At 38.2% G+C, this 22,621-nt stretch overlaps 2 protein-coding genes across 3 annotated transcripts in view; one reads left to right on the plus strand and one right to left on the minus strand.

Annotated features, from left to right (window-relative positions):
- Window positions 1–13,886, minus strand: part of LOC308340609 (uncharacterized protein) — a 286,411-nt gene extending 272,525 nt beyond the window's left edge. Inside the window, exons 1-2 of one of the 2 annotated variants that reach the window (XM_080799917.1) lie at window positions 13,332–13,879; window positions 9,553–9,647 (exon numbers count right to left, since the gene is read on the minus strand). In XM_080799917.1, coding sequence (XP_080656043.1) covers window positions 9,553–9,647; window positions 13,332–13,735 — 499 coding nt within the window. In that variant the 5' untranslated portion in view covers window positions 13,736–13,879. Of the gene's footprint in view, window positions 1–9,552; window positions 9,648–13,331 lie in introns of both variants that reach the window. The other variant, XM_080799918.1, reaches the window with a different exon arrangement.
- The window catches only part of CYP7B1 (cytochrome P450 family 7 subfamily B member 1), a 164,980-nt gene continuing 155,877 nt past the window's right edge, over window positions 13,519–22,621 (plus strand). Inside the window, exon 1 of the mRNA XM_080799914.1 lies at window positions 13,519–13,846. Within this exon, the coding sequence (XP_080656040.1) occupies window positions 13,734–13,846 (113 nt within the window). The 5' untranslated portion in view covers window positions 13,519–13,733. The remainder of the gene's footprint in view (window positions 13,847–22,621) is intronic.

Here is a 22,621-nt window from a genome sequence, read left to right on the forward strand (position 1 = left end):
TTTCTGAACTTTATTCTGTTCTATTAATCTATGCACCTGTTTTTATGCTAATACCATACTGCTTTTTTAAAAGAATGTAAAATTTTTTACTTATAAAATCTTTTTAAAAAATGGATTGTGGTGGGTGTCAAATCACTGTGGTATTTAGATTCTACTGAATACATTTTAAAGTGATAGAACAGTTTCATTTTTAAAGTTACATATTTATAACATATACCTACAATTAACTTTTTGTAACTACTTAAGTTTCTAATACAAAATATTAATCCTCAACTTAAAAATTCTTTACAAATATCAAATCATTATGTTGTACATTATGTATGTATATAATTGATATTACATACCAATTATATTTCATAATAAAGCTCTTATGGAGCTATGTAAGCAAAATGTTTGCTTTGGCTATGTGTGATATTTTGTGTTTCCATGCAAATTTTAAGGTTGTTTGTTCTATTTCTGTGAAAAATGCCATTGAAATTTTGATAGAGGTTGCATTGAATCTGCAAATTTGTTTGGGCTCTATGGATATTTTAACAATATTAACTCTTCCAATCCATAAGCATGGAACATATTTCCCATTTATTTGTGTCTTCCTATATTTCTTTCATTAAGGTCTTATAATTTTCAGTGTACTGGCCTTTTACATCTTTAGTTAAATTTATTCCTAGGCATATGATTGTTTTTGATGCAATCTGAATAGGATTATATTTCTTAATTTCTTTTCCTGATAGTTCATTATTAGTGTGTAGAAATGCAACAGATTTTTGTACATTGATTTTTCATTCTGCAACTTCACTGAATTCACTTATTCTAACAGTTGTTTTGGTTTTTTTTTTGGTGTAGTTTTTTGGGTTATCTATGTACAATATCATGTCATCAGCACATATTTTTACTTCTTCATTTACAAATTGGATGACTTTTATTTCTTTATTTTTTCTTTACTTCTTTTTCTTGCCTAATTGCTCTGGTTTGGATTTCCAGTACCACGTTGAGTAGTACATACTATACTTACTTTACTCCTGATCTTAGAGGAAAAACTTTCAACTTTTCATCACTGAGTCTGATGTTACCTGTAGGTTTGTCATATATAACCTTTATTACTTTGAGGCACAGTACACTTTTTTAGACTTTTTATCACAAATTAATGTAGAATTTTGCCAAATGCATTTATTAACATAACTATAATTTTGTATCCTTCATTCTGTCAATGTGGTTTATCACATAAACTTGCAGATGTTGTCATCTTTGCATCCCTGAAATAAATTTTGACTTGATCATTCCATATGGTCCTTTTGATGTATTGATGGATTCAATGTGCTAATGTTTTGTTGATTAACAAATGTTAATCATGATAGTGGCCTATCATTTCCTTTTCTTGTGACATCCTTGTCTGGTTTTAGTATCAGGGTAATGCTGGCCTCATAAAACTAATTTGAAAATGTTCCATCCTCTTGTATTTTTACAATAATTTGAGAAGAATTGGTATTAATTCTTCCTTTAATGTTTGGTAGAATTTACCAGCGAAGCCATCTGATTTTAGACTTCTGTTTGTTGAGAGAATTTTGATTACTGATTCAAGCACCTTACTGACAATAGCTCTGTTCAGATATTCTATTTCTTCCTGATTCAGTCTTGGTAGGTGTATATTTCTGGGAATTTATCCATTTCTTCTAGATTATCAAACTTGTTGGTATATAACTGTTCACAGTAATCTCATATGATCCTCTGCATTTCTGTGGTATAAGTTGTAATGTCTCCTCTTTCATTTCTTTGTGAGTCTACCTGAAGTTCTGTCAATCTTACTTATCTTTTCAAAGAACCAGCTTTTAGTTTCATTGATCTTTTCTATTGTCTTTTAGTCTCTATTTCATTTATTTCTGTCTGATTTTGTTATTTCCTTTCTTCTACTAAGTTTGGGCTTCATTTGTTCTTTTCTTGTTCCTTGAGGTATAAAGTTAGATTGTTAATATTTGAGATTTTTCTTGTTTCTTTATGTAGGCATCATCACTATGAACTTCTCTCTTAAAATTGCCATTGTTGTGTCCCATAAGTTTTGGTATATTGTATTTCCATTTGCATTCGTCTCAAGGTATTTTTTTTTCTCTTTCACCCACTGATTATTTAGTGAGATGTTGTTTAATCTCCATATATTTGTAAATTTTCCACTTTTCTTCTTGTAATTGATTTCTAGTTTTATACCATTGTAAAATATACTTGGTATGATTTCCATCTTCTTCCTAAATTTATTAAGATTTGTTTTGTGGCCCAACATATGGTATATCCTGGAGAATATTTCATGTGCACTAGAGAAGAATGTGTATTCTGTTCCTTTTGGATGAAATATTCTGTATTTATATGTTAAGTCCATCTGGTCTAATGTGCCAATTCAGGCTAATATTTCTTTATTGATTTTCAGTTTGGATGATCTATGTCTTGCCATTGATGTAATTGGATTTAATTGTAATTAAAGTCCCTTACTATTATTACATTGCTATTTATTCCTTTAGGTCTGTTAATATTTGCTTTATATATTTAAGTGTCCCTTTATGGGTGGCTAAATATTTAGAAATGTTATATCCTCTTGTTGGATTGATGGCTTTATCATTATGTAATGTCTTTCTTGTACGCTTAGTACAGTCTTTGTTTTAAAATCTATTTTGTGTGATATAATAGCTAGCCCAGCTTTCTATTGGTTTCCATTTGCAAGGAATATCTTTCCATCTCTTCACTTTCAGTCTCTGTGTGTCTTATATCTGAAGTGACTCTTTGGTAGGCAACACATAGATGGATTATTTTTCTTTTATCCATTCAGTCACTCTATGACTTTCAGTTAGAGAATTTGGTTCATTTAGATTTAAAGCAGTTATTGATAGGGGTCTACATATTGCTATTTTGTTCATTGTTTTCTAGGTGTTTTATTCCTTTCTTCTTCTCTTGAACTTCTCCTTTGTGGTTTCATGACTTTCTTTATTAGTATGCTTAGATTCCTTTCTCTCTGTTTAGAGTTTGTAGCAGGACAGAGTAGCATTTGGGATCAAATCCTTTGACATGGAGATCAAGCAAAGGAATAACTCGTGAAGGAGACTAAGAGACAGCCAAAGGTAAGAGGACTTTTAGGAGTGTATTGTCCTACAGGTGCAGAGAAAAAAGTATTTCATGAGACTGAAGGAACTGCTAAGAAGGCAAGTAAGATGATGACTAAAAAAATGAGCAGTAAATCCAGCACCAAGGAATTGGGTTATTGGAGGTCATATTTGAGTTATTGGAGTTATATTTCATATATTAGAGATCATATTTTATATTAGAGTTATATTTCAGAATTCTATCTCAGAATCCTATCTCTGAAGAATCCTATCCTTCAGATTTTGGTCACCTGGGTCTAGGGCTCCTAGGCTGCTGCTTCATGAATTAGGAAAAATACCCTTGCTTCCTTTTACATTACATGTCATTACATGTGATATGTGGGTAACAAAATGATACTACTTTGTGTTACTGTGCTACTAGTATCTTGCAATCTTACAGAAATTCAGCAAAATTGTTCTCCCCCGCTCCTTGAAAAGCCTTCATTTTCTAAGGCTCTGTCTCAAGTTCCGAAGGAAGTGAAGGGAAAGAGAGGTAAAGACATAGGAAAAAGGAATGACTACTAATCCCAAAATTATCCCTTCTCTCTCCTATAGACTCTACCTCTGAACAAGTGTGTGTATTTCATGTGGTCCAAAATCTCTTCTAGTGGACTGGTGGCAGAACCACTCCTTCTTTTTTTTCTTTTTCTTTTGTCCTCAACACTGATAAATCCTTGTACTAAACATAATGAAGCTGTCAAAATGAGGACCCTGCTAGATACAATTGAGATGTTTTCTTTCCAAAAGAGATACCTTACTGAGCCTTCAGAGAGACAACTTATTTATTATCTTGGCATGTGACTCTTGCAATGTCTGAAAATCTACTGCACATTGTTTTTTTTTTTTAGAGAAACAAAACAAAATTCAGTAAGATCAGTCCCAGTATCTATCCCTGGGACCTGAACTGTTCTTTTTATTTCTCAGAAATAACTAATTAAGCCTACCCCTTGCTCTCTCACTTAGATCTGTATTCATGGTGTTTTCCTCAAATTAAAGCTTCAATGTTATGTAAATATTGACCCAAGATTTAGAAATATTGTTTAGAAGAACTAAATTGCAAGGCAGGCTGATACAGAAGAGATCTAGAAATGCATTCTATATAGTGAGGCAAACCTATATAGTAGAAAAAGTACTACTGATATTCAGATTAACAAATGAGTATTCATCAGCTTCCACAATCTGGCTCTTGAACTTGGTCAAGCTTATAGGAATATTGCATAGATAAAATGTATATGAAGTTATTTAGCTTGGTGATCAGCACATAGTGGGAACTCGATAAATATTTGTTTCATTTTATTTCTTAACATTAGTTTTCTAATTTTCATCCATTTAACAAATATTTCTGAGAATCTACAAAGTGACACATACTCTGCCAAGCATTATGTGTACACCGATGAAATATAGACAGAGACAGTGCTTGTTGTCAGGGAAGTTACCAGGTATGTGTATAAAGTGAAGACAATATTCAGCTCACTAGAAGATCAGGTGGTCACATGAGATAATAATTGAAAATGCCTTATTGACTCAAAAGACCTATGCTGGTTCATTTTCATACTTCTAATTACAAAATAACTGTGTTTTGATTCCTGATACAGAAATACAGAGAAAAGTAGGAAGGCAGAATTCTAATACATATCTCAACTTTTGTGTGAGCATAAGAAAGTTCCTTAAAGCATTACACTATGTTTATTTGGCATGAGGGCTGTATAAATGCCAGAGGGCTAAGTGTTTTTGCTGAGAATGTCAGTGAAAATCTAGATAAGGAATAGATCTTTAGATTTCTGACATAAAGTAGAAGCAAAGGCAAATAGACATGGCGAAAGAGAAAGAATTTTGGGGTCCTGGAACACCCACAGGTGGTAGGAGGAAACTCTGAAAAGCCTGAATTAGTCCTTGCACTTTTCTAGACCAAGAATCTAGCCTGAGAGACAAGTGGAGAAAAGACACGGTATGACTATAAGTTGGATTCTCTGAGGCATTTATAAATGCAGAAAGTATGCATGTTGATATTTGTCAGTCCACATACACCCTGATTGGCCAATCACTGTCATTAGAGTGTCTTTAAGAATGGGAGAGAGAGGGGGCGCCTGGGTGGCTCAGTGGGTTAAAGCCTCTGCCTTCGGCTCAGGTCATGATCCCAGGGTCCTGGGATCGAGCCCCGCATCTGGCTCTCTGCTCAGCGGGGAGCCTGCTTCCCTTCCTCTCTCTCTCTCTGCCCACCTCTCTGCCTGCTTGTGATCTCTGCCTGTCAAATAAATAAATAAAATCTTAAAAAAAAAAAAAAAAAGAATGGGAGAGAGAGGATATGATTCTTTTCTAATTTCCCTAACATCTACTTACATTTCTGAAAGAGAAAATGATTAATTTCACTTAATTTTTTAAAATTGCTGTTGTTGAAGATGATGACTTTATTAAATAATTTTTAATAATTTTAATAAATTTACATTATTATATTTATATATTATATACTTTAATAATTTTGAAATATTATATGCTCATTGTTCAGAAGAAATTTTTTTGATAGCTTCTAGACATGGGAGACTCCAGTAGCTTCCTCAAATAAAAGACGTGAGTTAAATTGCTTTACATTACAGAGGCAGGTCATATTTGATTTGAAGAGGAAAATTCTGGAGTGAAAGTAGAACCAGAAAGTGCGAACTTTGTTCGGGAAAAGAAAAAGATGTTTCCTATTGCAATGTGGTCTGAGAGGGTCGGGGACATAAAATGTTGAGGATTTGTGTGAGTGTGCAATTTTGCATTGCTGTACAATGTGATTTCTTACAAATTTGCAGCAAAGACTTTATCGCCTGCTGGGTTTGGTTTCTTGTAGAAACAAGTGAAGTTACAGAGTTCTGCCTTCTGGTTGCTAGTTGCTGTAGGGTCAAAACACATCCCACCCATGCAGCCATAGGAAGAAGCTCTTGGCTGATGCTGGGTTATGTATGTGTATACATGTTTTAGTTGTATTTCAACCCTGGTACGCAAACAATTAGACTGCTTTTCAGAATTAGTACAAATCAATTAATTTCTTTTTGTAGTAGTGCAAGGTTTGCTCATAAATCAGAATATTAAAACTTCCAGTGTATATATGGTTACAATTATTAATTGCTTTTATAAATACAAAAATTAGGCAATATTGGTAGAAAAAATATTAGACTTCAGGGAAAAGGGAAAAAGGAATGGATCAACCACAGAAATGTTCATGATCAGAAAACTGCACGAGGAATTAAGAAAAAAGTCTCAGAACACCTTGCAGGAATGAATTTTACCATTTTTCAGTTGAGCCTTGAACAAGTAAGAGAAGAGTGGGAAGAAATCTGGAAACAGAGTTCAAACAATGAGGAATCAGAGAAGAATGGGGGATAAAATATGAATGGATTTTTTTTCCTTAGGTTTTAAAGAATGGGGTGGGTATGCAAGGACCAATTGTGAGTCCAAGTTGCAAGCAGCCTGATAAGAGGGATGGGACTCTGTGAAGGAAGGATCACTGTGATAGAGTGAGTAAATGAAATATAACTTATTAATGTGAAATAAAAATTGTCTGAGTCTTATTTGAAGCAGAAACTTTTTGCCCAATGAAAAGGAAGAACTTAGTATTCCTAAAAAAATGCTTTAGTGGTTTTCTGATAAAATTTCATGGGATTTGGACTTGGGGAAACTCACCCTTGTTGACTGGCACCCATAAGCCAAGAGCTGAGTCATTTTAAGCTGTTCTTTTTCTTTTGTAGCTAATCTAACAATGATTAGTTAACATTCTCTTTCCATAATGTTCCTAATCAGAGTAAATGGTTGAACGGAACTCCTAGAGGCTTTCTTTCTTGCAATATTATACTAAAACTTTGATTCATAAATAGTGTGCAGTTTTTCTTTACAATTAGAATCATTTAATAAACACAACTGCTGTATCATCCCAGAAGCCAGGAGGCTAGTGTTATTCTAGTTCGGCTCATCAAAAAGAAAACAACTCCAAAATGAATGAATCCAAGAGTCATCACCATTGTTGTGCTATCTGTCCCTGAAATATTTCTTTCTTTTTTTTTTTTTAAGATTTTATTTTTAAGTAATCTCTTCACCCAATATGGGGCTCAAACACACAACCCCAAGATCAAGAGTAGCATGCTCCACCAGCTAAGCCAGTCAGGTGCTCCTGCCCCTGAAAAATTTCTGTGGCACCCCAGTAGACACTGTGTGTTTAGTAGGCACTGTGTTGTGTTGCTCGGAGTCTTTGTCAGAATGGGAGGACCTGTGTTCCTAGCTTCTGAGGTTCACCAGCTGCTTTCAGAAACTGTCTTAGGCTACAGAAACTGTCTTCGGCTAAAGAGAATTCCTTTCTCTAAGGTCACCCTCCTCACCATCCTGAGGGCAGTCCATAGCAATGGCTCATTGCTATTGTGCTCTAAAGATCTAAATCTTCACCTTGGGACAAATTCTGAAGTGCCATCCGAGTTCTAGATACCCTTAGGGCCTGAGTCTTGTTGAAATTGCATCCCAGCCCAAACTCTCCCTCTATCTATGTGTTTGCTTCACTCTCCCACCCCTGGTGCTGATTCTGAGAGTCTGCCCTAATAATAAATTCCTGCACTGGTCTCTCTGAGTCTGTTTCCCAGGACCGCTCTTGTAAGGGCCAGAAATAGCAGAACCTGGTAGGAGAGAGGTGGTATGGGTAGATTTTATTTTGGACCAGGATACTTTATTACTTCTCCAAGACCCACCCTAACTTGATAAAAAAAAAAAAAGGTTTTGACTATAAAACTTTCCTTTAGTGAACAGAGCTCTGCTGTAGCTGGGGAGTGAGGGTAGGGGGAAAGGTTCTTATATAAAGGAATGCTCAGAGAGATCCTTGTACTTTCTGTCCTCAGAAGTCCAGTTTCAAGGCCTAAGTGGGAAATGAAATGTTGGAAAAGCCAGTAAGTGAGTCAGAGACAAAGAGAATAAATCTCAAATACTGGCATAAAAGTAGGGTCAGATCGTGAGAATGAACTAAGGTTTAACATGGGATTGTGAATTTGTAAGCCAGAGTATTCAAAACTCAAGTGTGTATAAGGAATGCCAAGACTATTAAACAAGAAATGACGAAACTATTTAATCTATTCCTTGCCTCTTGGAGATAATCAGAGCCATCTGTTCCACCATTTTTAAAGCCGCTTCAAAATAATTACATTCCTGTCTTACCTAAAATTGTACTTTATAAAAAAGAGATTTAAGGGACGCCTGGGTGGCTCAGTTGGTTAAGCGGCTGCCTTCGGCTCAGGTCAGGATCCCAGCGTCCTGGGATCGAGTCCCACATCGGGCTCCTTGCTCGGCGGAGAGCCTGCTTCTCCCTCTGCCTCTGCCTACCACCCTGTCTGCCTGTGCTCGCTCGCTCTCTCTCTCTCTAACAAATAAATAAATTTTTAAAAAAAGAGAGAGATTTAAATGTAACAATACTCTCTATCGTTGGGTCACTCTGTTTCCTCAACAGCATTTTATTTAGTAAGCATCTTTGCCTGCCATGTCCATATGTGTAAACTGAGTGCTAGGTTAATATTATAAACTGGCTTTTCGGGAGAAGGGAAAACTAAAGGGAAAGTAAGTACCATTGTTTAAATTGTAAAGAAAGCCAGACTAAGAGGAAGTAATAGTAACTTAAGATATTTGTAGTCAGGTTCAGGGCTGGTATCTAAGATGCCTCACTATTTACAATGTGACAACTGAAAAATAACTTTCAGGCTTATAGCACTCTCAGGTCTCAGTGTAGACCATTACTGCCATCTCAGCTACAATGGGGATAGTCACCTTAAGGAAACAAGAAAGTGGCATCTTTTATATTTTAATTAGGCAAAAGTAGCATATCAACAAGCTAACCCCTCAGCTGGGCTGAATTTTTCTGGTTAACTCATTTCTACTTAAACTCTATGTCAGTGGAGCAGAGATGCTCAAATGTGAAAAAGGAGAAACTCCAGGCATTTCTATTTTCATATATTTACTCCTCGCAACTTAATCCTCATAACCTTATAGGGAAGGTAGTCTTATATCATTTTACAAATGGGAAAACTGAGAATAGCTTCCAAGTTAGACAAGGGCTGCAGCAGGCCAAGGTACAAAGCAGAGGCCCATTTGTTGCCAGGGAGTATCTTGGTTATGTGCAGTTCAAGGTAAAAACGGGATCCATAAAAATGGATAAGAATAGTTAAGAATGGTAAGAATAAGATAGGTAAGAATGACTGAACAGAAATGGTAAAGGGTTAGTGAAAGAAGGCTCTAAAAGAAGGCAAGATGATACAGTGACAAGAGGGGCAACTTCTCAGTGGAATCAAGGAGCAGACTAATCAGGGGTGCTCTGAAACTCTTTGAGTCTTGTCTTTCTGTTATGGAAAAGGAAGTAATACCTAGATCCAAGATTGGCTTTGAAGATTAGGTAAGACAATATATGTAAGACATGAAGCAGTACCTGGCACTTGGCAAGTCCTCTCAATCTGTGTTCTTTCTTCTTTCCTTATCTTTCCTTCCTCTGCTTCACAGCTGTGCCCAGAGGTGGTCTTAATTCTACAGAAGGGGATAAGAAATCAGAGTCAAGACAGAGCTCATGAAGAAGGGGGAAAAGAAAACCACAGTCATTATTTAATTACAGATATAACTTAAAACCCAACCTATGTTTTATGTCAAAAGTTGATAGGACCTTTCAGGTTTGAGTAATTAAATCTGATTTTAGGAACTTCCTGATATTGGGGAAAAAATATGGAACTCCTTGATATTGGGGGAAAAATATGTGGAGTCCACTTTGACATTTTCACAGGGGTACTTTCAAATATTTCCCAACAGCTGAAGCCAGAATGTAATCTACTCTTTCTCCAGCACTTATTTGCCTCCTAGGAATTCACAAAATTAAAGCCATATGAGCGCACATGTTTGTGATCTCCCCGTTGCCACTCCACAGTTTCATGTGGACTGGCTTCTTTTTGTTCTCCTTTCTGGTGTCAATCCTTTTTGTTCTCTTAGTCCCAGCTCTTTGAAGGAAGGGTCATCAAATTCATTTTTATAGCTCCAGCAGGCCAACTACAGTGCCATGGATAACATTTGCACTTAACAAAATGTTGTTGACTAAGTAGGTGGATTTGGAGGTCTCAATCCAGTGTAGTAGTATTATCAAAGTCAGAGTGGGAGAATTGGGACATACATGTTAAAATGCAGAGGGCTATATCAGAGTTCAAGTTCTGGAGACTTCTAAACATGCTCTTTAAAATGAAAAGACACAAAGGAAATTGGGCAATAATTCGAGATTAGATTAGAAAGAGAACAGAGAAAGAGGATGGCAGCTCTGACCACCTGGCAGATGAGGGTCAATGGGGCAGGTAGGGGAAACTTTGGAGGATAACCCATCATCTGAATTTTCATGGCTTTTACTTTAGAGAATCAACTGTATCACCTTCTCCCTTTACTCTCTCTGATTTCACTTCTGTTTTTGGTTGTAATTCTCTCTCCATGTATTTCACAATCAATATTTTCTGGAAAAAGATGACTAGGCCAGATGTTATCTGTATTGAACATACTTCCACATCTGTACACCTCAAAGTTTAAGGGCCACCCCATGACTCTTTTAGATCTGTTAACCCTGGTCTAATTAGTACGGCCAAGGTACACAAGACACTAACATTGGTAACCAATGTTGAAGGAACAGTTTGTGGCTCGTTTCTGAAGGAGACTGCTGAGCAGTCAGAATTTTACACTTGCTCTCTTGTATACTTTATGAATGCCTGTGTTGGAATTAAGTTGGAATTGCCAGATTTAGTAATAAAAATATAAATATAAATTTATAAAACATAAATTTGAATTTCATATAAACAACAAATACTAAATGTAGTATTTGGGATATACTTAAATGTGCTAAGATGGCTGCTTGGGCTTCACATATAGAGGGAAGGAGAGAAACAAAACTGTTCATTCCTGTTAAGGGCACTTTTCTGAACAAATACCTTAAACTTAGCTTACTGGTGAGACTTTGGTCACATGGTCACATCTAACTGCTGAGAAAGCAGTCTTTGCAATGGACAGTCACATGCTCGGTTAAAAATCAAAGACTATTACTAAGAAGCAAGGGGAAAGTCAATACAGAAGACCAACTAGTCATCTCTGTCAGAAAAGTGATGGGAATAAAGGTATGTTTCAGAGGTAAAATAAACTGAACTAGATTGTATATGATGATGCTGATGCTGGGTTATGAAAGCAAAATAATAAAGTCTTTCAATTTTATTTCAACCAGGTCAGTTTACAGAATGGAGCTCCCTTTTAAAATAAATGGAAAATATAAGAGAAACATACATTCAAAACTTAAGTGAACACCGTAAAACGTTCAAAGGAAAATACTGTACAGATACTATAGGAATATGACACAGTGGCTAACCAAATCTAGTAGATGACAGTGTGGCTGTCCTTCTTCTACTTTCCTAAGAGAGTGTGATTAACTGCAGGTGCTTGCTATTATTGTTAGGAAATAAAATGTTTAGCATGGTACCTGGTACATAGTAAATGTTCAATAGATTGATTAATGTTTAATATTTTTACCTATACTTCCAAACAGAAGAGTCACCCAGGAAATCAAATGGAAAATAAAAGAAAAATTTGGGGATGCTGTGAAAAGTAGTGAGAGGGGCTTTCTGCAGTGGTTATAGAAATGTACAGCATGGATATCATCCTGTAAGCTGGCTCTGCTGGCCAGGCAGTGACAGAAACCAATTTGTTTTCCCTTGGAGGAGACAGAGTAACTGTTGTTTCACTGTATCCTTTTGGATTTCCTGGAAATTTGAACTTAGGACAGGAGGAAGGAGAGGCAATAGAAAGACCCTAGAATAAAAGTCAAAGATACTACGCATAAGCATTGGTGTTATGGCTAGCCCAGCCATTTACAGCTTTAGGGCCAAGGACAGCAATGCAGTAGTAATTTATTAATGGAGCATTAAGAGCCAGGCACATGCAAAATACTTAGATTTATGTTATCTCAACTCCAGAGTGGGGATTCAAGGGGAGTGGTTTAGAGAGTGGGTGCAGACAAGGCTGTCTGAAAGATGGTTCCCACCTTCTACAGCCAGACAGACAGACTTAGGTAGAAATAACTCAGATATGGCAGAAAAATGTGATGGGGTGAAAAGTTGAGAGAGTGTTAAAGTATGGAGGATGAAGAGCTTAATTACAAAAGAACAGTTGGGGTAATTTCTAGAAGGAAGTGAGATTTGAGTTGGACCTTGAGAGGTAGGTGGCATTTTAGTATTTAGGGGAGAGAGGAAAACTTTTCAGGCAGAGTGAATATCGTAAGCACAGGTGTGAAAGGGCAGACTGTGAGGGACACCATGGCTCAAGAATTAGGGTATACGTACTATACTAGCTGTGGGAGTTACACAGCGGAGACAAACTGCAGAGGGCTTCTCATTGCAAATCGAAGATTTGAGTTTGTCACAAAGGCATTAAGAGTTCTGGACAGAGTAAAAACAGAGCAAGTCTGTTTTGTAGGGATGTGTAATGGGGAGAATGGGCCGGAAAGGTCAAAGACCTGAGATCAGTCCACAGGCTGCTGTGATAGTCCAGAGAACTGTGGAAATAAAAACTTACATAAAGTAGAAAACACAGTAGTCTCAGACTAGTCTGGCAAGAATGGTTATTAGTTACTTATCTACAAGCAACGAGGGTAAATTACTTAATCAGAGTATCATTATATGTTCTCTAAAATACTGCTCCAAATTACATCACAAGTTTGCTGTGGAAAGTAAATAAACGTGTGAAGTCCCTGGTGAACGGGCCTTACTCCAGCAAAAATATTTTCAAAGTTTCTCCCTTATCCTTTGTAAGAACAACCTGTGGGGCTTGTACCACTTCTATTTCGGCCCTTAGCGTTGTTCTGCAATAGACTGGTCTTTCTTCTCTCCTCCTGGACTGTGTGCCTCACCGCCCTGGTCTCCACTCCTGGCCTCTCTCGGGCAAGCCCCCGCACACAGTAGGCTCTCAGAAAAAGCGTGTGAGCAAACAGGATGTGCAGGGCGAAAGAGGCGGCCCGGACCAGGCTGGAAGCAGCGCACATCCCAGGTTGTCTGCCGCTCGCCCGGTTCTCTGTTCTCTGGGTCGCGCCTAAGAGATCAGGGTGCCACTGAGCACTGGGCACAGTCCCGACGCTGTTCAAGGAGCGGGGGGTCCTCCTCCTGAGGGGCGCGGGCTAGGGGATGAGGAACCCAAGCGACTCACTTCCAAAAGCGAACAGAAATCTCCCTCCTCCCGGCCTCCAGAGGTTCGTCGTCAGGAAATCCTAACCCCTTCCCCCTCTTCTCTGGCCCTCCTTCCGGCCCCTGGGAACCCGGGCGCCGTTTTCCAGAAGCCTCCTGGCCGGAGGCGGTCGCCGAGCGGGGCGGTGCGCGTGGGTGGGGGCTGGGCCGGGGGAGGAGAGTGCAAGAACTTTGAGAGTCAGCCTCGGGGGCCCGCGGTGACATTCCCGGAGGCGCCGCGAGCAGGCCCGCCTCTGGCGCCCGGACGGGGAAAGAGCCGCCGACAGACGCCGCGGGAAGCCGTAGTGTCGCCGCCCCGAGAGAGACCCCTGGCAGTCCGCGGCAGCCGCGCGGGAACCAGACGGCGGAAGACCCGTCCGCGGGCATGGCCCTCTTCTTGCCGGAGCTATTGCTGCCGCAGCTACTCAGCTTCCCGGGCCTGGCCCTCGTAGCGGCCCTGCTGCTCGTGGTCCTGTGCTTGCGCGTCCGGCGCACCAGGTAAGCGCCCCTGCGGCCTCACCGCGCAGCTCCGCGGCCCGGGCCACGCATGCGCCCTGGGCCCCGCGGACCGTACGCGACAGGGACAGCGGAGGGAGTACTCCCTCTCCCCACTCCTTGTGATTTCAAGTGCGGAAAGTCAGAACTTGCTGCGGGGCAGCGGCGTCTTGGGGGACTGTGTGTAATCACAAAGGCTGCTTCTGCGTCTTCCCCATACATACGCATACATATTAAAGCGTTGGGACCGAATTCGATTTGCTGCTCCAGTATAGGTTGTATGTAATAAGCCCCAGGTTTGCATTATTCATAATGCATCACTCACGGCTTCCGAACAGACACATTTTGGGGCCGAGTTAACAATGAGTTGATGTTTTATGGCCTAGAATTTGTAGAGCATTTCGAGCGGGAATTTTCTTACATTTCCTTCAGATAAAAGTGAAATGTTTCAGGAGAATGGCAGTGTACTGTATGAACAATAACTCTGGGTGCTTCTCTGTGCCTCAGTTTACTTCACTGTACCTCATGTGGAAAAATGCAATAATAATACCTCCTGGGCATTTGGTGACTACTAAATGAGTTTATAGTGTGTATTTTGTGCATTTACTGTATTATTTTTATTAGGACAAAACTAATAACAACACAACGCAAGAAGTGTGTCACTTCTTTATCTGATTTGAAAATGTGGAAGTAAAAACGAATATTCCAAATAGAAGCATTCACTCGAAATCACTATATTTTCTGTTTGAGGTTAGATCTGTTTGCTTAGGTATATATACACAAAGATAAGTTTATATGTATATATGTGTATGACACAGGTTGTTTCTCAAAGGTTTGGGGAAAATGGCATATTCAAATATCTGGGGATGTTTCTAGAATGTTCATGGATTAATACTCTAGAAGGGAGTATTGCTCTTCTTCCCCATGCAGATTTTCAGTGATTTTACTGGTATGTGCCATGCCCTCTCTCAGGTTGCCTTTTCCGATGGCTGTGCTCTTGCTTAGAGCCCAACGTGGGAATTTAGGACACTCTAATTTCAGTGTTACTCTAATCTATGTAGGTTCCATATTCCACAGTGTCTATCCCTCAGCCAAGGCCACATTTAAAATAAAACCAATAAATTCAAGATACGATTTGAGTGGTGCTAGGAAACTCAGTTCCTTTCCAGCAAGTCATTAATCATATACATATATTTTTTAAAATGACCCCCCCTTTTTTTTTACCAATAATTGACTTAAATATAGATACTTTCTAAATTGTTATAAAGACAACATGTAAAAACGGTCTAGTTAGCAAGGCCAACATGTCTCTATTATTCTTTCCCTACCTCCCATTCCCTGCAAAAATGACAAAAGTTAGTCCCAGAACAATATAAAATAAATATAAAATGGTTAAATTTTTCTAAATAAATGAAATACAGAGTGGAACTAAGGGAGAATCCATTTTCTTATTTCTTCCGGTTTCTAAAGACCACCGGAATTCAATTTTTTTTCATACTCTAATGCTCCTGCCTCTGACTTATAAGAACCCTTGTGATTATGTTGAACGCACCCAGATAATCTAGGATAATCTTCCCATCTCAAGGTCCTTAATTTAGTCACATCTGCAAAGCCCTTTTTGTAATGTAGGGTAACATAGTCATAGGTTTGGGGGATTACGACATGGACATCATTGGGAAACATCATTCTTCCTACCACAATGCTCCCTCTAACCTCCAAAGATTTATGTTCATCTTACATGCAAAATATACCACCCTGTCCCAACAGTTACAAAAACCTCAACCTATCACAGTATCAGCACAAGGTCCAAGATCTCATATAAATCTCATTCAGCCTCCAAGTCCCAAATCTCACCATTTAAATCATGTAAATTAGTGTGGGGATCTCGATATGATCCATTTGGGGACAAAAATTCCCAAGAACATCGTGGGTCCTTCATGTACGTGACAGGGATTGACTCCATCAGTAAGAGGCTCCTCCACAGATTTTTCTTGGATCATTCCATTTACATTCCTGGCTTCTTCTGACATTGCTGAGGGGAAACAGTCACATGCCTCATCTTTTCGATGATTGACTAATACTCTACATGTGAATGAGTATGTATGATTAAATTGTCAAGAGTTCAAAATAGCCAATGTGAAACCAATGAATCACTGAAGTAGGAATTATGTAGAAATTATTGTGCACACACCAAAAAGACAGTTTGCAAACTGGAAGTGCTCAAACTGGAACATGGAATGAGACTCAGGGGTATATTTTTATAAAGCAACTTGTATAATGAGAGAGTAGTGACTGTTTATTCTTCACAGCAATGGGTTTTATTATTACAGCTTTCAGTGGTTACCTCATATAAACCTTGGGAAACAGTTTAAGTTTTGCTTATCATTTCCAGAGGCACAGGCAAGAAATAATCCAGATCAAGTTATTCTTGCAAAATAAGCTAAATTAAGCCTTGCCTGAATGACTAAACTGGTTCTGTCTGCTGAGGGAAGCTTCAGGACTCGTCTCCATCTCCTTTGATTTTAACCGAATACTCCAACCTGTTGATTTTTTCCAGGCACTAGCAAAATGTGTCCAGCCACATCCTTGGCTTTCTCTCCAGAGCACTCCTCCTTGATAGTGTCCTAGTTTGCAGTCTGGATAGGCTAAGAATTTCCCAAAGCATCAGTTCCTGGTCCCTCTGTGCCCAAGAATTCTACCCTTCTTCTGCATCTTCCCTCTCACATTTTGCTGTAAGCAGCAGGACAAACAAGGCTACCCCTTCAGCACATTGCTTCAAAATCTCTTCAGCTAAATATCCAAGTTCATCCTGTACAAATTCTGCTTTCCATGTAACTGCAGGACACAATGTAGCTGAGCTTTCTGCAACCCTAAGATTCCCTTTTGTCCAGTTTACAATGGCATATTCCTCCTTTCATCTGAGCCCTCACCAGCAGTGCCTTTGATGTTAATATTTTTATTTATGGACTATTTAGGATGCTGTAAATTTTCTTTAAGATTATATATATATATATATATGTGTGTGTGTGTGTGTGTGTGTGTGTGTGTGTGTATCTCCCATGATCCTCACTTTCTTCTGGGTCCTCATCAGGGAGCTGTTAACATCTATATTTCTACTCATCTATTCAAGGCAATCTGGATTCTTTTTCTATTGTTTTTCTCAAAATTCTTCCAGCCTCTGCCTATTGCCCAATCAAAGTCATGTCTACATTTTTAGCTATTTGTCACAGCAGTGTGCCATTTCCAGGGACCAAAATCACACTAGTTTCCTATTGCTGCTATACTAGATTTTCCCAAATTTTGTTCTGGAGGTCAGAGTCTTCCTGGACTAACATTAAAGTTTTGGCTGAGCTGAGACCCTTCCGAAGGTGCTGGTGGGGAACAGTAGGTTCTGAGAACAACTAAACTTGCACTGTGTAAGTTTTCAACTAGAGAAACGCCTCAAAAATTGAGCCCAGAATAGGTTGCCTCACCAAAAGATATTTTCCAGACTACCTCAGAGAGAATCCCCTTCTTCAGCAGTAGATTCAAAGGGACCATGAATTCTGTGACCCCTGACTGTGCCTAACTTGTCTGAGTCATTTTCCTTAACTCAAAAATGGAAACAACAGCTGTCACACTAGGTAGATGTGAGAAGCAAAGTGCATGAGACATATGAATGCATTTTGTAAAGTATGCTATCACTTCAAAGACAATTGGCTTGTACCATTATGTTTCTTTGTCACTTCCCAGAAACGCTTTTACCTAGTTGCTGTTTAGGAGAAAAAAATGGGGCAATTTTCCTTCCTTCTCTCCTTCCTCTCCCCCAACACACATATCCCCATGCCCCCCAAATGCTGTAATTGGTAAGAAATACGATTTAAATGCTGTTAAGATGAGTCAAAGTAAAAATTCAGTGATTTTTTTTCAAGTTATAAGATGGCAAGGTTATGTAGATAATGAGTTATTTTGAAATGTTGATTTGTTGACATGACTGTATCACATAAGTCAATTATTTCCTCTTTCTAATTGATTAGTTACTCCCAAACTAGACATATGGTGCGCTAGATCCCTCACACTATTACCACTGCCTAGACAATGAGAAGAGCTAGGTTGCAGTCATTAGTGGATTTTTTCTTGTTTCTTCCTCTTTGTTCATGACAAAATATAGGAAAAGGATGTGGGCAGCTGAAAGCAAGTAATTTTCTGCTCAAGATTGTGCTGAATTTCACAGGTGGATTTTTATGTTTTTACATAGGAGGTGCTATAGAGAGCTCCAGGCACATTTGTGGCAACAAGTAATCAGTTATGCATGGTGCTTTCCCTTATTAAACTGCGGTGTTTGGATTGGTCTTGTTACCATTTGAGACCAATTTCAGGTGTGCTTTGCTGTTTTAATTTGTAACTTAAAAAAAAGAAAAAGAAGGTCCTGAAGGTAGAGAATCTTCCTGTTGTGTAATTATAGGAACGTGTGAGCTCTGAAAACCCTTCACTGTTTATTTGTGTGCCCTTCAAAGTGACCATTTAATACATTGTTGATTAGGTCAACATTAAGGATTGCTAAATGCTGTAATCATATTTGCGGATAAATCCCGGCTATCCTTTAGAAGATATTATGTGTTTACATAAGAGAAATCAATTCAGAAGTTATAGTAGATGGGCGTAAATTGGATACCTCTGTAAGAATAAAATCTTGGAGTGCTTACCTTAGAAATGGAGGATTAGTTATGTATCTAAAGTCATCCATGACTTAGTGTTCCCTAATGAGGGGACCTTCTTGTAGAGGGCAGTATAGTATAAGGCAGAGAGCAAGGCTATGAAGTCAAATGGACCTGGACCCAACATCCAGCTCTATACAACACTATCTAACACTATCATGCTGATTTTTGAGAGGAAGGTAAGGGAAGACAGAAAAGAACAATGTGGAGGCCCTACTTTATGCCATGCTTTGTGCTGAGATGTTTTGCATATGTTATCTCATTTAATCTTTACTGTGGTTCATGAGATAATTGTTACTAAACTATTTTTCAGAAGAGACTAACACAATAAGAGATTAGCTCATTTGCTATGGTTGCAGATTTCCCCAGAAGTAGAGCTGGGTTTTTGATTCCAGTTCCCTTATAGCTATGGTAGACAGAATAAAGCCCCCTCAGCCTCAAAGTTGTTCTCACCTTCATTCCTAGAACCTATGAATATGTTAGGATACTTGGCAAAGGGAAGATTAAGGTTGCAGATGAAATGAAGGTTATTAATCAGCTAACCTTAAAAGGAAGGATTATCCCAAACATTTGGGTGGGCCCAGTGTAATCACAAATTAACACTGGAAGAAGAAGGTAGGAGAGGAAGTCTACCAACCATGGGTGGCTTTGAAGATGGATTAAGGAGTCTAAGAGACAAAGAACGTGCAGGCAGCCTCTTGAAGCTGGAAAGACAAGGTTTCCCCTCTAGAGCCTTCAGAAAAGAACCTAGCCCTACTAACATCTTGATTTAGTCCGAGACCCACTTTGTACTTCTGGGCTATAGAGCTGTAAGATAATACATTTATATTGTGTAAGCCACAAATTTGTGGTAATTTGTTACAGTAGCCACAGAAAACTAAGGCAGTAGCCATATATGCCATGGCCTTGGCCTTAAACTACATTGCCTTTTTTTTTTTTAAGATTTTATTTTATTTGACAGAGAGAGTCACAGGGAGAGAGAGAGTGAGAGAGAGACAGAGAGAAAACACAAGCAGGGGGAGTGAGGGAGGGAGAAACAGGTTTCCCGCCGCAAGGAGCCTGATGAGGGGCTCCATGCAGGGCTCAATGCGGGGCTCAATGCAGGGGCCAGGGCTCCATGCAGGGCTCGATTCCAGGACCCTGGGATCATGACCTGAGCCGAATGCAGAGGCTTTAACCCACTGAGCCACCCAGGCGCCCCCAGATTTCTTATTTCCCAGACTTGGTGCATCCTTACATCCTGCTGCCCACATCCTGGAAAAGCAGGAGAGGACTCTGAAGATTTGAGGAGTCCTAGGGGGGATGAGATGTTGCACTTCACTGACTTCCCAAAAGTAGTAGAGCAGAGAGAACCATCAGCTGTAGAGGAAAGATTAACAGCCTCTTGTAGGAGAATATTTTTGTATTTTATCCAGAGTAAAATCCCACTGAAACTACTTCAGGTTACTCTTCTGTGAAAGGTAAAGGACAAAATTATAGAAAGCTACTTTGCTGAATAAGAGAAGGTGACATCTATTATATCGTGCATTTTTATAGCCAGAGTGCTCATTTTTATGGCTTTGGCATTTTTTTCAACACAGAAGTATTTGGGATGGGATTTTTTTTTTTCCTCTATAGGAAAGTGGAAAGGATTAATTAAGTCTATAATTGCTTAATTCAGAAATTAATAGAAATTTTAATAAAAGTGCAACCATAACAGGATTTAAATCCTTTGTCATCTCTCCTCATAACTTTATCCTAAAGAGTTGATGATAATGAAGAAGAAACTTCAGATGCCTTATTTTACTGACTAGTTTCTCAGTGAATATTTGTCATAAGAAATGAAGGATGAATGCATGAATGGACAGTTCAGTGTGGTAATTCTCTACTTCTAATATGGATATTTTAGAGTTGTAGATATTGATATTAAAGTATACAAACTGCGTATAAAAATGTACATCAAATGTCATACATAACACGTTTTCTGCAGCTTAATTAGAAAGTGAAGATGTCATAAGCAAGTGCTTACCTATCAGGAATATTTATAAATGGAGATCTTATCAGTGCAATGTTATTCTTTAGTGTAAACCTAACGGAAAATGTAGTGATTAGAGTGCACTCAATTTCTAAGATTCCTGCTTTTTCAAATTCAGAGTTTAAATGGGTACTGTTAACTTTCCATTTTAGGTACTGGGTTTTATAACTGTGCTTATGATTCCCTTCCCTGGCATAGATGGACAATGTACTTTATTTAATAGATGAGTGTTCCTTTGGGAAAGGGCTGAGCCTGGTTTGGTTAATCACATAAAATCACACACATTTTGGTCCTCAATACACTTAAATAATGGTAGGATGATTACTCAGAAACTATTAGAGACACCATGTTTTCTGCTTGAAAATCAAAATCGTGCTGGTGAAAACATTGCTTTGTATTAGCTGTACCTTGGAACTATGTACATCCAAATCACTTTATCTCAGGAAAACAAGTAGCTTCCTGCTCAGTCACGTCTGGTGGGGATTTAGTGTCATGATATTGTATTTTGGCGGTGGTGTCTTTTTGGGGCAGGATGTGAGGGTACTAATGTCTTTGGGTGATGGACAGTTAACCACTTTACGGGTAGCTACTCCAGTATTGTTATTCTTACATATTTTTGTGTATTGAGTATTATAATACTAGAAAATTATTTCTGGCTTGTTATAATAACAGCCAACACTTTTGAGCACTTCCTATGTGCCTACTGGACATAGAGACAAGTATTTTATATTCATTATTTTGTTAAATTTATTGATTCTTCCCTCACAATAACTTTTCTCATTTTATAGAGGTAAGAAGTAAGTCTCATTTAAATAATGTTCCCAAAATCATATAACCAGAATGAAGTGCGGGTGTACTCAGATTCAGACCCACTGTGTTTGACTTCCAAGTCCAAAAATTTAACACTTTAAATTTATCTTTTTCTCTTATTCTTTTTAAATCTTTGCAATAATGTTCTGACATATACATTTACCCTTTACTGAAAACTAAAATATTACGATGTGATACAACTTTTAAACATTACTAGTAGAAATTTAATTAAGACAGGAATATATATGTTAGGACTTTAAAATAAGAATGTGTTAAAAATCTAAGAAAAGCAGATAATAATAGTCTGTTGTATCTCTCTTGCACTAGATTGTGTGAAAGTCACATTTGATGGACAATATGAGAAAATATATCTTTTTCCTTATCTTATATACTGGCTTTTGCACCCTTTCATTTAATAACTCAGCAGAGGATTTGAGAGTCCATGTTAAGTCCATGTTAAGATACAATGGAGAATAGGACAAATGACATAGGACCTGCCCTTTTTTTCTTCCTCTGGACATACACAAATCTGCACATACTTAATGTATAGAATTTGATGAGTTTGTAGATAAATATACATCCATGAAACTGTCATAAACATATCCATCACATGCAAGTTTCCTCCCATGTTTATATATGGTGATGATGATGATGAGATAAGAGCATTTGAAAAAATATTTATTGTCTTAGCAAATTTTAAGTGTACGATATAGTATTATTAACTATAGACACTATGATATACAGATCTCTAGGACTTATTTATCCTGTATAACTAAAACTTCATGCCCTTTGACTAATACTTCTGTTTCCTCCTCCCCACTGGCCCCTGTTAATGTTCATTCATTCTACTCTCTTCTTCTATGAGTTAGACTATTTTAGATTCCTTATGTAAGTGATATCATGTAGTATTTGTCCTACATCTGGCTTATTTTACTTAGCATAATGCCTTTCAGGTTCATCCAAGTTATCACGAATGGTGGGATTTCCTACCTTTTTAAGGGTTAATAATATTTCATTGTATGTATAGACCACATTTTCTTTATCCATTTATCTGTAGATGGATACTTAGATTGCTTCCATATCTTGGCTATAGTAAATAATGCTTTAATGAAAAATGGGAGTGCAGATCACAGGATCCTGATTTTAATTCTTTTTTAATATATACCCAGAAGTGTGATTACTGAATTATTCAGTAGTTCCATTTTTAATTTTGAAGAAATTCCATACTGCTTTCCAGAATAGCTGCACCAGCATTCC

This window comes from Martes martes (genome assembly GCF_963455335.1).
Source record: "Martes martes genome assembly, chromosome: 4".
In the NCBI taxonomy this organism is placed as follows: domain Eukaryota; kingdom Metazoa; phylum Chordata; class Mammalia; order Carnivora; family Mustelidae; genus Martes; species Martes martes.